The sequence below is a fragment of the Sciurus vulgaris genome, assembly GCF_902686455.1.
Source record: "Sciurus vulgaris genome assembly, chromosome: 3".
NCBI lineage: Eukaryota > Metazoa > Chordata > Mammalia > Rodentia > Sciuridae > Sciurus > Sciurus vulgaris.
Genome location: NC_136463.1, coordinates 115,011,285 through 115,025,420, shown reverse-complemented (window position 1 = coordinate 115,025,420; position 14,136 = coordinate 115,011,285). Strand labels below are relative to the sequence as shown.

The 14,136-nt window shown below is 38.8% G+C and overlaps 1 protein-coding gene across 8 annotated transcripts in view; it reads left to right on the top strand.

Moving 5' to 3' along the window:
• RBMS1 (RNA binding motif single stranded interacting protein 1) overlaps nt 1-14,136 on the top strand; it is a 204,802-nt gene that overhangs the window by 109,918 nt on the left and 80,748 nt on the right. For all 8 annotated transcript variants that reach the window (XM_079131820.1, XM_079131814.1, XM_079131816.1 and 5 more), the window contains exon 2: nt 8,384-8,559. In XM_079131820.1, coding sequence (XP_078987946.1) covers nt 8,384-8,559 — 176 coding nt within the window. The remainder of the gene's footprint in view (nt 1-8,383; nt 8,560-14,136) is intronic.

The following is a 14,136-nucleotide window of genomic DNA, read 5'->3' as shown; positions in this document are numbered from 1 at the left end:
CCACTGGGGGGAGGCAGGAAATTCAGGATGTTGCAGAGGTGTACGGAACTGTCATGGCAGAAGCAGTGTTTCACTTCCCGTAGGAAGTTTTCTTTTTTCAATTTATTTTGAGTAAAAAGGAAAGGAAGGGTTTGCTCTTATCCCCTTCACAAGGCTCTGTGTTGAGGAAGAAAATGGTGTGGATCTGTAAATTCCTCATTTGGGTCTCAGAAGGAAAGAGAGGAACACTGCACACCTGCATTCTGAATTCGAGGAATAATTAGTTTCACACCTGAACTTGGGCGGGATTTTATGTTTACCATCTTCTAATAGCTGGTTTGGGGGATGTAATTTGCTTATTATTTTGAATTTTATTTTAAGGTGGTTTCAGAGCTATTACGTAGTTCTTTTATATAAAAGTGAGTGAAGAAGTGTGAGGTACGACTTGTTAATAGTAATTACAAGTTGAGACACGAAGATGCCAGGCTGCCAGCTCCAGTTTGTGGAGCTCTGAATGTTACTTTCTGTTTTAGATTTGTTCCTTTAGGCTTTGTTGTAATTTTTGTGCAGTTTATGTGTTTAGACTATTCCTCAGAATCATCAAGTAGAGAATCAGAGCTGGTCTGAGAGGTGGAGGAAAGTGGTACCACAATGTGAGTTCTTCTGTCTTAAGCTACAAGGTGGTAGTGGAAGTCATTGTTGGGATCTGCTGTGTAACCTTCTCTTCCATTTTTCTGACTGCTTGGCAGACAGGTAAGCATGCACAAGGCGTGCTGGGTTCTGCTGTGATGTGCCTTAGCCAGAGTCCCCAAGAAGTATCCAGCCAGACTCCTTGGCAGCTGGAAGGGAGCCTCGAAGACATTCCGTCTCACTTGCTCCTTCCACACAGGAGAAAGTGAACTGCCATAGATGATATTCCGGTTTCTGGTCTACGTGGAACTTTGTTCTGGGTATTCTGATTTTTCTCTTAAGCAATTTTTGATTTTTGTAGAGGGAGGAGGAGAGTTTTCCTAGTTTTAAATTGCCCACAAGTCATCCTCTTTATTTTATCATATTTATTTATTTGCTTGCTTACTTAATTATTTAGTGGTGCTGGGTAACGAACCTAGGGCCTTGAGCCTGTGAGGCAAGCATTCTACCACTGAGCCACATCCCCAGCCCCATTTATCATCTTTACATTCTCTTTTCACCCTGAGACTCTGTGATGACCTGTGACACATGTCCAGTCTGCCTTGTTTCTCAGGTTCTTCCTCCTACCTTTATGGTTCCCACCCCCCTGACACACCAACTCACCGGAGCTCCCTCTGAGCCAGCCAGGTGGCTCTTTCACTGACTTTCCTGGAGAAAGGTGTTTGGTGTGTCCTGTTTGTATCTCGGTGCCTCCTTGACTGTCCACACCCACCCACCTTTGCAGATTTCCCATTCCTTTCACTCTAACGTGACATGAACCAGCTCACTTGGCCATCCATCTCTTCTGGGGAACCTCCCTCAACCTTTTCATCCCTGTCATGTCCCTTGCCTCTCTCCTCCCTATCTGCCCCTGGTTGAACTCTTCCTATCTTTAGAAACTGTACCATCCCACCCCATTAGATGGGGTACAGTTAGGAGTAGATAAGGCTAGAAACCCACTGTTAAAAACTTTTCCTTCCTAATGAATGTGTTCCCTGGCAAGGAAGTTTTGAAACCATTGCTGTAGGCCTCTCTTTCTTGGCCCTCCTGTTTTCCCAATGAATAACTTAATGTCTTCCATCTGGTATCTTCTTGATGTTTGTCTTTAATACTAATACTCTCAATTCCTGCCTCCCCCCACACACATACACTTAGAAATGATGTTACAAAAACCAAGACGAATAGCATGAGAGCCCTGCTGTGTTTCCTGGCCTCTAGGAGTCAGTGGACAACTCAGCAAATCACTGGGGTTCTCAGAACCACCATTGGAGGGAACAACAGAACTCTAAGGCTGTTTGCATGCAGGAGCATAGAACTGCCCTTAAAATATATTTGAATTGTAAGAAATCTAGTTTCTTGGTGGGATCTGAAAGGGAAATTTGACCGTAGAGACCACAGGTTGTATTGAGTGTTTTACGCCATGGTTTTTCAATATTTCTTTACCCTTTCTTCCTCCCCCTTTTATAGCCTCTACCTCTGCCCAAAAGAGCTTGTCTAAGCTGTTTTTGATCCTTAAGGACTTTTCCCTTTTGTTTAAGTTGCTTTTCACATCTGCTGCATGATCTCCATGTGTTCAATCAGTCATGTTGTATTCAACAATGCAGGTCTTATATTTATTTCTTTTATCTGAAGGCGAAGACAATGATGCGTTATTCATGAACTTAGGTAAAGAAATTTCTATGCGGAGATTGCAGTTTTACATGCAAGGATCAGCTTTGAGAGATATCTTGAAGAATTAATTATGAAGCCCATTGGGAAATTTTTATTTTTAGATTTTATTAGAATAGCTAATATAACATGGATCCCTTTCTTTTGACAGGCTTAAAACCAACAAAAATATTTAATAGTCTATTGCTTAGTTTCATCATCTTGAGAGGCTATGAGGTTTGTTTCCAAATAAAGAACAGTGGAAGTTTGAGAACCCATTTCATGAACTAATTAGTGTGTGATTTAAGCTTTAATATCCTTGTTTCAAATAGGATTGATTGATCTTTCCCTTATTTCCACCCTACAAGTGAGACACTGTATATGTCAAGAGACACTGTCACTCTTCAGTAACCAGGACCCGTTCTTTGATGCCCTGGTCCTCAGGCATTCGTGCTCTGACCTACCAGGAAGTACCTCTGCTTCCTGGCCAACTTCTCAGCTCTCACCAATTCATCATCCACCTCTTAGTTTTTTTTTTTTTCTAGTTCCTTGCACCAGAATTTCTCTTTCCTCGTCCTTGTAAAAAAACAAAGTATTCTGACTGATTAAATAGGCACATTTGAGTGACCCTCTGTTTGATAATCCCATGAAATGGCTAATTTATTTTTTAATTTTTTATTTTGTATCATGAAGTCATAGGGAGATGAATCAGTGCGTGGAAATTAGTGTAGCAGGCAGCGTCTCTGCGTAGCGTTCAGTTCATGCCAGGCTTGAGCTTATGCTATTTGCTGGTGGACATAATATTGTTCCATACTTTTCTCTGCTCTTAGGAACAACTGCAGTGATTATTTTGCTTCTTGATAAAGTAAATAGTTGATCTGTTAAATTTCTCTGCTGTTTGGGGCAGTGGCGGTGTCGGTGGTGGTGGTGGTGGTCATGTGTGTGTGTTGCAGGGACCACAGAGGTGGGGACTATAACCTTCTGAACCTGTAAGAATGGTAGCTTTAAAGAAGACTTGAAGGAAATTAAAAGGCAGAACCCAGGTTTCTTTCCCTTTAACATGTAACTGGAATTCTTAGGTTACTAAGTAAGGAGGGAACCAGAGGACAACTAAAGCTCTAAAATTGGTTAGAGCACTCTTCTTAATCCTATCAGTAATAGGAAGGAAATGACACAATAGAATTTTAAATGACAAATCTTCATTTTTTTCTCTTTGCTGAATAAAAATCTATAACAATGTGCCTGATTACTAATGCATTTTGGTTTACAGGTGGCTAATTTTGCTTTTTCTATAAAGGACTTTTAGACTATTTGTATAGAAGAAACTTGTTAGTGTGGCTCTGGGTGGGGGCTGCTTTTATGACAGAGAGGAAAATAGAATTACCCTGTGTGCAGGTGCCTGTGCCTGTTGTTGATCCTACTTTTTGGTGTCAGGGTACTAGGGGGGTCTTCCTGACAAACTGGAGGCACCAGTGCCATCCATATGGGTGGTGCTTCCTATGTGCTGTCCACACAGGAAGTCCTTCCTCCCTGACTGCTGCCCACACAGGAGGTGCTCCCTGAGCACTGCCTCACACAGGAAGTCCTCCTGAGTGCTAATAAATGTTCTTCCTGCTAATGTCGCATCACTTAAGCAGGGAATGCAAGGGGTCACCCATTCATTCACTACTAACTTTGTTTTCTATCAAATTTGGCTTGCAGATTAAGCCCAGATAAGTCAAGAAAACTGAACTTGTTAATTTTCCCTACTTGGGAAACAAAAATGTAGCCTGCTTACTTGACCTAAACCAAGGAAATGTAAGCTGGAGAAGGGTGAGATAAACTCTTACACTCTTTGGAGATGAATGGGCATTTAACTGTGGCCATCTAGCCATTGGGTTCCCTAATTTGATGGAATGTGTTTAAACTAGTTACAGGTTTCTTCCATAGGGGTCTTTTCAAATCTCAAGGCAGCTGAGGGATTTTGAGAGGCAGTAAACAAAACAATCAGCAATGAAAAAAGGAGTTTGAAGCGTTTTTTTTGTTTGTTTGTTTTTTGTTTTTTAAGTTTACCATTTGTTTTCTCAAAACTCATAGTCCAACTACAAAGTGTAATTGCTTTAAATTTATTAAGTTCTCAAGTTGTAAAGACCTGTCAGTATTTGTATTTCAGTCCAGGAGTGAGGGTTTATTTCTTCACTGTTTTTTAAGACAAACCTTCCTAACATGCTGACTCTAATGTTCAGATATATGTGCTTTAACTTTCAAAAGCCATGGCAGAATTCATTCTTTTTTAAAATTCTGCATCAGTTCAATTATTATTAAATTTAATTTTAACCAATACATAAAACATAAAAGTAGTACATACTAATGGGGTAACATGATTCTTTGATCTGCATACATTATGTAATATTTAAATCAGATTAATATGTTTTTCTCAAATATTGACCGTTTATGGCAAAATCTTTCAAAATTACTTTCTTCTAGGTTTCTTAAATGTACAGTTTATTGTCATTATCAATAGTTACCTTTCTGTGCAATAGAACATCAGAACGTCTTGCCCCTATCTAAAACTGTAAGTTAGTGCCCATTGATGTATGTCGCCTCTCCCTCACCCCTACTCTCCCCATCTGGTGTAAACAACCATTCCAGTCTCAACCTCTGTAAGATCACCTTTTTTAGATTTCCCCATTTGAGTGGGATCATGCACCCAGCTACATATCCAAAGGAAATAAAATCAACACAGGTGTCAAAGAGACACCTGCACTCCCATATTTATTGCAGGACTATTCACAGTGGTTAAGAAATGGAAACAACTTGTCCATCAATTGATGAAAGATAAAGACAATGTAGTATATATACTAGTCAGCTATAAAAAGAATGAAATCCTGTCATTTCCATCAACACAAATGGAACTGGAGATCATTCTGTTAAATGAAATAAGCCAGACACAGAAAGACACGTACTTAACCTCTCTTGAGACTTAGTTTTCTTTTTTTTTAATATATATTTTTTTAGTTGTTGATAGACCTTTTTATTTTATTCATTTATTTATATGCCATGCTGAGAATCAAACCCCATGCCTCACACTTGCTAAGCAAGTGCTCTACCACTGAGCCACAGACTCAGCCCCAGGACTCAGTTTCCATATCCACCAAATGGGAGAACAATGTTGTACCTCTCTCATTGGATTAAGTAAGATAACGCTTAGAAAGTACTCAGCTCAGTGTCTAGCACTGAGTAAACAGTCAGTATGTGACGGTGATTATTACTGATCTATCGAAAGTATAAACCCATTCTGAATGGGAATAAACATCATTATTGTGTTTGAATTTTCTGTTTTAAATATGTGTATAGTTCTTATCAGAAGTTATGTTTTTGGATTCAGTCAGTTCTAAAAAGTTAATCTTTTGACTAAAATTTCTGCACCAGAATATAAAAATTGACCACCTACAACACTACAAGTATCTTTCTCTGTCTTCATTTAGATGGGAGAAAGAGTTGGTATTTGGATAAAATTTGAATTTGAACTTTGTTCTATGTAGAATTCACCAGAGGCCCCTTGTCCTTCTTGAATGTACTCAGGATCCCCCTTCTCGCTCCCGGGATCAGAACTCTGGGAGATTCATTCCCTAGTAGAGCAGATGAGTGGGGAAGCAGAAGGCACAGGCTTCATGCTCTCCCCACCTGCTTCCCACAGCGAGAGAACATCACTGTAATAAATATGGACGCCTGTCAAACTTATTAAATCAGCTCTGTGGATTCAGAAATGTAAATCATGGGTCCGTTTCTTCTGTCAAAAATAAATACATTAATAAAAATCTACTACTTACATATCCAAATAATCTCCAAATAAATTACCCCCAAACGTGTCTTTAATCCTACAAGCCCATGCCAGGCACTTCCCTTTCCACCCTAGAAAAAGCAGAGGTTAGAGCAAGTGCAGGCTAGGAACGCAGTCTTGGCAGTATTTGGTGGTGCTTTTGCTTGGTGTTGATGTAATCCCACTCAGAGGGGAGGATGGACCTGATCCACAGCTTTTTCTGATGACTTCTCCAAGTCTCCTCCTTGGTGTCAAAGGTAATTTTCTTTCTTTCCTTCTTTCTTTTTTTCCAGTACTGGGAATCTAATACAGGCTCTGGTACTTGTTATACCATTTCTTTACCACTGAGCTACATTCCTAGCCCTTCATCTCAGTGATTGTTTTATCCACGAAGAGCTGTAACCAACATCCTGTGTTCAGTTGTGAATACCAGTGTGCCCTGTGCCCTGGGATACGGTCTCATAAACTAATCAAAGGAGGCTTGAGGGAAAATTCCATCTTACTAGGTTCTGCCTATAGTTACAAGTTCTCTATGACAGGTAGAGACTTGGGCAGGAATACCAGTGTGGGTGCTACTTCCCAGCACCTCAGTGGTGTGAGAAATGGGGAAGGGTTGTGTAAATGCAGGTTGTAATTTGGTGACTTCAGGGAAGAATCACAGACCTTTGTGGCAAACCTTGGGGCCTGAGGTGCCACCCAGGGCTTAGTCCTTAGTTTATGTCTAGAAAGTAGAGCCTTTAGCCCTTAGAGAAAGGGCAGCAATGTGAGGAAAGCATATGCAACTACTCATTAAGGACGTGAATCCAATAGATTGCTCAAATGTGATCTCAGGATACTTTCGTTTCTGAATTAAGCAATACTGATATTCCCATTTCATGCTCAGCCTGACATATGTAGCATATGCATATTGACTATTTGTGAACCCTTTTTGCTACTCTCCTTCTAAAAGAGAAGCTCCTTAAATAGTGTTTGGCTCGTGATATCTTAGCAAGGACCTTAGGCAGTGAGAAGAAGAATGCAGAAATTATAGGACTAGAAGAAATGGTTGCTTGTCTAAATTACTTGAGACCTCAGTGTATTACGTTAGTGTGGAATTAAACTGACTGTGGCAGAAACTAGGTACAGAACCCAGACCCTGCAGTAAGTAGCTGAGGTTGCTGGTGAGGGACATGAAGGCATATTTATTGCAAAGGGTCTGCTTTTCAAGCTTTCCATTGTGGAATGGTATTTTTGATCTGTGTGTCCAGTTTTCTTGTCTGTGGTAGCAAAAGCCAAGCTACAAGATTTGAAATTTTTGTTGAATATTAGTTTTAATTTTAAATATTCAAACTGTTAATATTCATGATGCCCTTGGGTTAGTATGCTTCCTACTTAAAAAAAATGTGAGGTGAAAAATTCCTGTTCTGGTGCAAAATTTCTGAGCATTTGCTATGAGGACACTTGGCATTGTACTCACTCCCATCTCAAACTGAGCCATTTAACTTCCTCAGAAGTCACATGTGGCATCTGGGTGGAGAAATGTGGTTTCGTCCCATTGGTTCACAAAGCATTATCTGGTTTGGATACAGCCACAGGCATTCTTCCTAGGTGGCTGCTGGTGGTAAAACCACACTACGATCTTGGTTTCTTTGCAAGAGTTGGGTGGTGTCTGCAAGGCTTGGGAAGGTTTCCAGCTATACACCATTCTCACCGGTGTTGAATTTCACAAGGGTGGCCAGAACTAGAGACAGCATGCCTGTGACGCTTACCCATATGTCTCAATGAAGCCATGTGCCTGTCCTACGAGGCAGTCATCCTTATTTGAGGATCTGAATTAAATTCGAGCTTCCTTACACTGGAAGATAATTTTTTTTTGAGTCCTCTTAATAAAATGATCAGCAATTTTTAATCAAATGTTCTTCAGAATTTGAAAACCTTTTCAAAAGTCTAGTGATTTCTAAATCACTGTATATTAAGATACTATCATGTGACATCATGCAAGTTAATATTTGAATCTTAGAAGATATCTTCCTTATAACGTGAGTAAATTAATTTTATATAAATTTAGTCACATTTAAGGTGCACACAGAGAATTTTCTGAGTAAAATGCTGTTATTTCATGCTGAAGGAGAGAGGTGGTTTTTAGTAGAATGAATAGATCTTTAATATGTAAATTAAAATTTTACATCAAAGTAGCTTAAGGTGATCTGTATTTATACCTTGCTTTTATTTTGGAATGCATACAGACTAAGGATGGTGCCTGGTCCTTACCTTTCTGCTCTGACATTCCTGGTCTTTGTTTTGTAGCAGTCTCTGGTCCCAGCGCACCCCATGGCCCCCCCCAGTCCCAGCACCACCAGCAGTAATAACAACAGTAGCAGTAGTAGCAACTCAGGATGGGATCAGCTAAGCAAAACGAACCTGTACATCCGAGGCTTGCCCCCCAACACCACCGACCAGGACCTGGTGAAGCTCTGTCAACCGTAAGTATAGTTGCTCTTGTTTGAGCTGCTAAATATTTCCCTGATCCTATTATAGATAATAAAAATTGTGTCATGGGGGAAGTGTATAAGACAAATATGTTAATGCTCAGAATTGCAACAATGAAATGGGTTTCCAAGTTTTAAGTCCTTGGATACTTACTCAATATTACCAGCAGCAAAATGTCTATATAACAAAATAAATTGGAGCATTTTCTCACTAGAATTTCACTGTGTGGGCATATGAGAGATAAAATATGAATTTTTAAAAAATTTATGCTTAGATCCCTTTTCGGAGTGCTCATTTTTCATGGGAGCCCCTCTAGGTACCGGTCTATCTCATAAGAGAAACTTCAGTTCTTAATATTTGTGAGAGAGGTAGTTAACTATCTAAGCTCATCCTAAATGTGTGTCAAACTCTTAATTCCTGCTGGGACAACATTAGTCACTCTTCATGAGCACCTGTAGCTCTGTGTCCCAGTCCTTCACCGTGTCTCTTTGGGAATAAGAACTCACTTCCATTTTCTTAATCTTATGAAGAAATGTGTGCATGTGCATAAACTTCCAAAGTAAATTTGCATTATATGCTAATGTTGTTGATGAATAGAATATAAATGTGCTACTTTGCTGCAATTACATTAACTCAGCTAAGTAAGAAAGCACTAATTTAAACTAAGGAGCCAGAAGCACCATATAGTGCAAAGATCATTGTATAAAGACTGAACGCATCAAATCGCATTGAGCAATAAATGCCTACACATATTACAGCACTTTTTTATTTATCCTAGGACAGTAATGGTCCTTTACGAGAGAAATTTTGCATAATTGTAGATAAAGACTATTACTAGAGAATCTTTTCTATTCCCTTCAAAACATTCCCATTTTAAAATATTGACAGCATCTCATTTCTCTTGTCCTGGGTACAATTCAGATTTATTACTTTTTTCTTTTCTTTCTTTCTTCTTTCTTTTTTTCTTTTTTGCAGAAAAAGTTTAAAAATAACTTGAGCAGTATTTCCAAATTGGAACTAAAAGTAACACCTGGCCTTCTATAAGCCCCTTTAGTGTCTGGAGAGCTTTCTAGAAAGCCATCACTCTCAGTCTTCCCTCTGTGCCTTTCCCATGTCCCCCTTTTTGATCAGCCCTCTTGACTTGAGTTTCAGCCCTTGGCTTTCAGGACAGTGAGATAATGCCCTGCACTAGGGTCTGCTCTGAAAGCATGTCCAGCTTTTGGGGTTTGTTGTGCCTGGCTGGAGGCAACGGGAACCCTGCCAAGCACGCCCTGCCCTGTTGCAGCTGTTTGAGACCACAAATAGGCCTTTTGCTATCTTGTCTGCTGTTGGCCTTTCATTGGTGTCTTCTTATGCTTCTGCAGCATAATTACAGGTAGATAGAGCGCCATAAAGTCTAAGGAGCTAAAAATGTAACTTTGTAAGGAACAAAAGTATGAAGCTAACTCTCAAATTCTTGAGGTATAAGAGAAGGGGGAGAGGATTTCAAAAGATTGATTGTCTCTCAGCTGGTTTTGAAATATGTAAGGTGAGTGTTGATGTCAAGGGGATGCTTAACCATAAAATAACAGAGAGATGTCATGCTTTATATACAGTAACCATATTTGAAAAATTGAGCCAGTATTTTTTTTTTTTACCAAATCATTATATTCTAAACATAGTTGAAGAGTATTTTATCATTTTCCCTAGAATAGTAATTCCTTTTTTGTTTTTGGTCTCTACAACGTGTATGACTTTTTTTAACATGTGTAAACATTACTCTCTTTGCTAGTGTCAGTATTGGCAATAAGTGCTTGCCACCCTCACTCCCTTCTGTCATTTGCAAAAGGGAGGCTTTTACAAAAATCCTGGGTTGGATATTAAACTCTGATGATAGTTTGGTTGATATGCATTGTACAGAGGCAAGACATCGAAAAATAGGGGACACTATCTCAGAATCTGCTGGAAACTTCATTCCATTTAACACAGAATCTAATAAACACCAGATTTGACTTGCTGACAGTTTTGTGTCTTAGAACATACAGAAAATGAAAAAGGCATTCCTGTTCTGGACTTAATTGTTTCCAATAAAGAATAGCTAGTGACATAGACGTGACAAGAACCTTATGGGAAAGTGACTTGTTCTAGTGCTTAAGAAACCATTGGACATAATTAGGGATTTTAGAAAAGTAGGAATCAGAAACTTCTCAGAAAAGATAGGTGTAAATCCATTCTTTTGAAAAAAGAAAAAAACATTTTAGAATTAAGAATATAACAAATTTGAGAGAAGAATGGACAAACTTTAGATTATGTAGAAGGAAATGAGAGGGAGGGTGGGTATGAACAATGGTGGAATGAGACAGACATCAGTACCCTATGTACATGTATGATTACACGAATGGTATGAATCCACATCGTGTACAACCATAGAAACGAAATGATGTACTCCATTTGTGTACAATGAATCAAAATGCAGTCTGTAAAAAATTAAAAACTAAATACAAAAAGAATATAACAAATTTAATGACAAATTGACCTGATGAGGCTGAATTGGGAGGCGGCAAAGATGAAACTAAGGATTTGGCTGTCCCAGAGACTTGGCTTTTTTACAGGGCTATCTATCTAACAGAGATGGGAAAAGGTACCCACAAATCTTTACAGTAGTCTCCTCCTTGTACAAAAATGCATTAAGTCCAAAGGGTAAGTAAAGCATGAAGATTCTAAATAAACTAGAGAGGAAAACAATATTTTTTCAGTACTCTGCTTGGAGTGGAACATAGAGGTGCTAGAATGTTAGAAGAAAGGACAGTGAACAGGCAGGTGTTGTGATGTTAAAAGAGATGACAGTGAAAAATCAGCCTCCCACACTGAAGGACTCATGGCACTGTAAAGTGTAGGCCACCATGGTGAAGAAGAGAGGGCACGGGCAGTGGATGCTCATGTGGAAGGCCCCTGGGGTTAACTCAGGAGACCTGGATAAGGACCTTACTGGTGGCAGTGATAATGATCAGAAAATGTGGACTGAAAGCAGATAAATTTTCTAGGAATGCTTGATGAGAGAAGCCAGCAAGCTCTGGTTAACATCCAAATTGTGAAATGTGTATGAGAAACCTGGGAATCTCATGACTGCCCCAGGCTGTTGCAACTTTGTTCCCCATTTCTACTGAAAAAGATGACATCAGTGTGGGTAGCCAGCAAGTTTAGGAGGTGGAATGGTCTGGATGGTAGAAAGGAATAATCTACTATACCTTGACCTTCAGATACTCTTTAATTCTCCCATTCTCTGAAATCAAGCCAAGTATGTACTGCTTGACTGTGACTGCAAGTGTATTGTCATTATAAATATTTTTCAATAGAATATCTCTCCCATTCAGGCTCCTCAGGCAAATTCCTTTTTAGACACATGATTTGAGGACTCTTTTGCTTTTATTTTCTTGCCATCTTACCCATTGGTATCTTGTCTACTTGTTCTCAGCAGAAACTACACTGGACTCATAAATGTTCCTTATTTTCTCTAGTTTTGTTTTTAACTGTTGTCCACCTCTCTCCCTCAACTCTTTACCTTCTTCTGTTTTATTTTCTGGTTGCTCTGTAGGATCATCCTTTCAGAGGGCTCTTTTCTACTCTTTCCAATTTCCTACACATTTTCCACTTGAATAATTTATTTGAACCTCAAACTCATCATTATCTCCTTCCTCTCCAAACTGTCACTTTCCCATATTTACTCTCCCCAGTGTGAAGCTTTAGAGCAATGATTGATTGACCACTTTTTATTTTCCCTTTGTCACCAAATCCTGTAGGTTCTTAAAAAAAAAAAAAACTTAAAAATTTTTTTTTCATTGGTGCATTATAATTATACATAATAGTGGGATTCCTTGTTACCTTTTTGTACATGTATGCAATAGGACAATATAATTTGGTTAAATTTTCTTTTTCACTGATAGAAGATTGGGGCTTTCTTCCTTGCTCCCTTTAGTGTGACAGGTGGGAACCATTTGCTCTGGCTGCCACCTCTCCTCAAGAGCTTTCTTATTTCCCATCCTCCATCTGCAAGCCAATCCAAGCTCTCCTGCTTCCTCCACAGTTGGGCCACACTAATAACTCTCCTTCTTATTTCCTTACTTATTTAGTATATATCACCACCTCACACAGTTCTGTTCTCCAAGGGCCTGTGACAATATTTAGCAGCATGTCTATGGCAGTATGTAATGCTAACAGCATATCATCTTCACATCTTCACTTGGCCTATACAGTCCTCTTGGTCAGTGTTGCTAGCTTTTTAGATTCCCATGTTATCTACCTTAGTACGAGGCAAGTACCTATTTATCAGTCCATAGCCTGTAAAATGGGTCAGATAATGCTTTTGTTGAAAGGTTATGATCTGGAATCAAATTCAGGTTGAGTATCTCTTATCTGAAGTGCTCAGGGCCAGAAGTATTTTTAGATATTTTCAGATTCTGAAATATTTTCATGTGTATAATAAGAAATCTTGGAACTAGGACCAGGTCTAAATATAAAATTCATTTTTGTTTCATGTATGCCTTACACACTTAGCATGAAGTTACTTTTATGCAATGTATTCAGTGCACCTGTGTTTTGACTTTGATGCATCACATGAGGTAAGGAATTTTCTACCTGTGGTATCATGTTAGTGCTCAAAAAGTTTTGGATTTTGAATTTTGGATTAGGAATGCTCAATCTATAATATCATTAAAAGAGATGGTTGTCTACCTAGAACAGAATTGTCGCTGACAATCCTTCTTTGCATCTCAAAATCCTAACTACTAGAAAATATATTTAATATAACATTTAAAACTAAGGAGAAAAAAATTCCACCAGATTGTGATCATGCAACCCACCCAGATTCATTCCTTTTTGTAATCATTACTGTGGCATGTATAATCTTATATTGTTTAAACTCTCTTTTTTTGAAGATATAAAAAGAGTGTATGTGTGCAAGGTTTGGTCCACAGTTCTTCCTGATTTGTAGTGGAAGCTGAAGTATAAAGGTCTCTGTTGGCTAAGACTGGGTGGCTTTAAGATCACCAGGGCATTAATATCATATAAAAAGGTCCAGACAGCTCAGGGTATTGACAACTTATTTTAAAGGAAGAATATTCTACAGATATTAAAACAAGAAGTGTTTCTTTTTTTGTACAGCACCTTTTCCTAAACAGTTGGTTAAACAGTTTCTTTCAATCAGTAGATTTCTAATTTGTTTCAACATGCATTAAAACATGATGGTAATTATAAACATGAAATTATGATATGACTTGCTAAATGAAAATAAGTATTTTGGAAATATACCCAGTTTCCCCGGTTGTATATCCAGTACATTTTTATTTCCTACCCCTTTGTTTTCTGTTCTCTGCAAGTTTTCCTGATTATTTCGACTGCACTATAGATCTTAAAAGGTGGTACAGAAAAGCAAGACAGGTCAACAGAGGTAGACAGGAACAACTATAATTTCAGACAGAATAAAGTGAATGTTTTTATCTGTGGCATTCCGTGAGAAACCAAAGGAAAGCTTTGTTAACCTTAATGTGAGGAGACCATGGTAGCTTTCAGGGAGGAGACACACCCTGACCTCA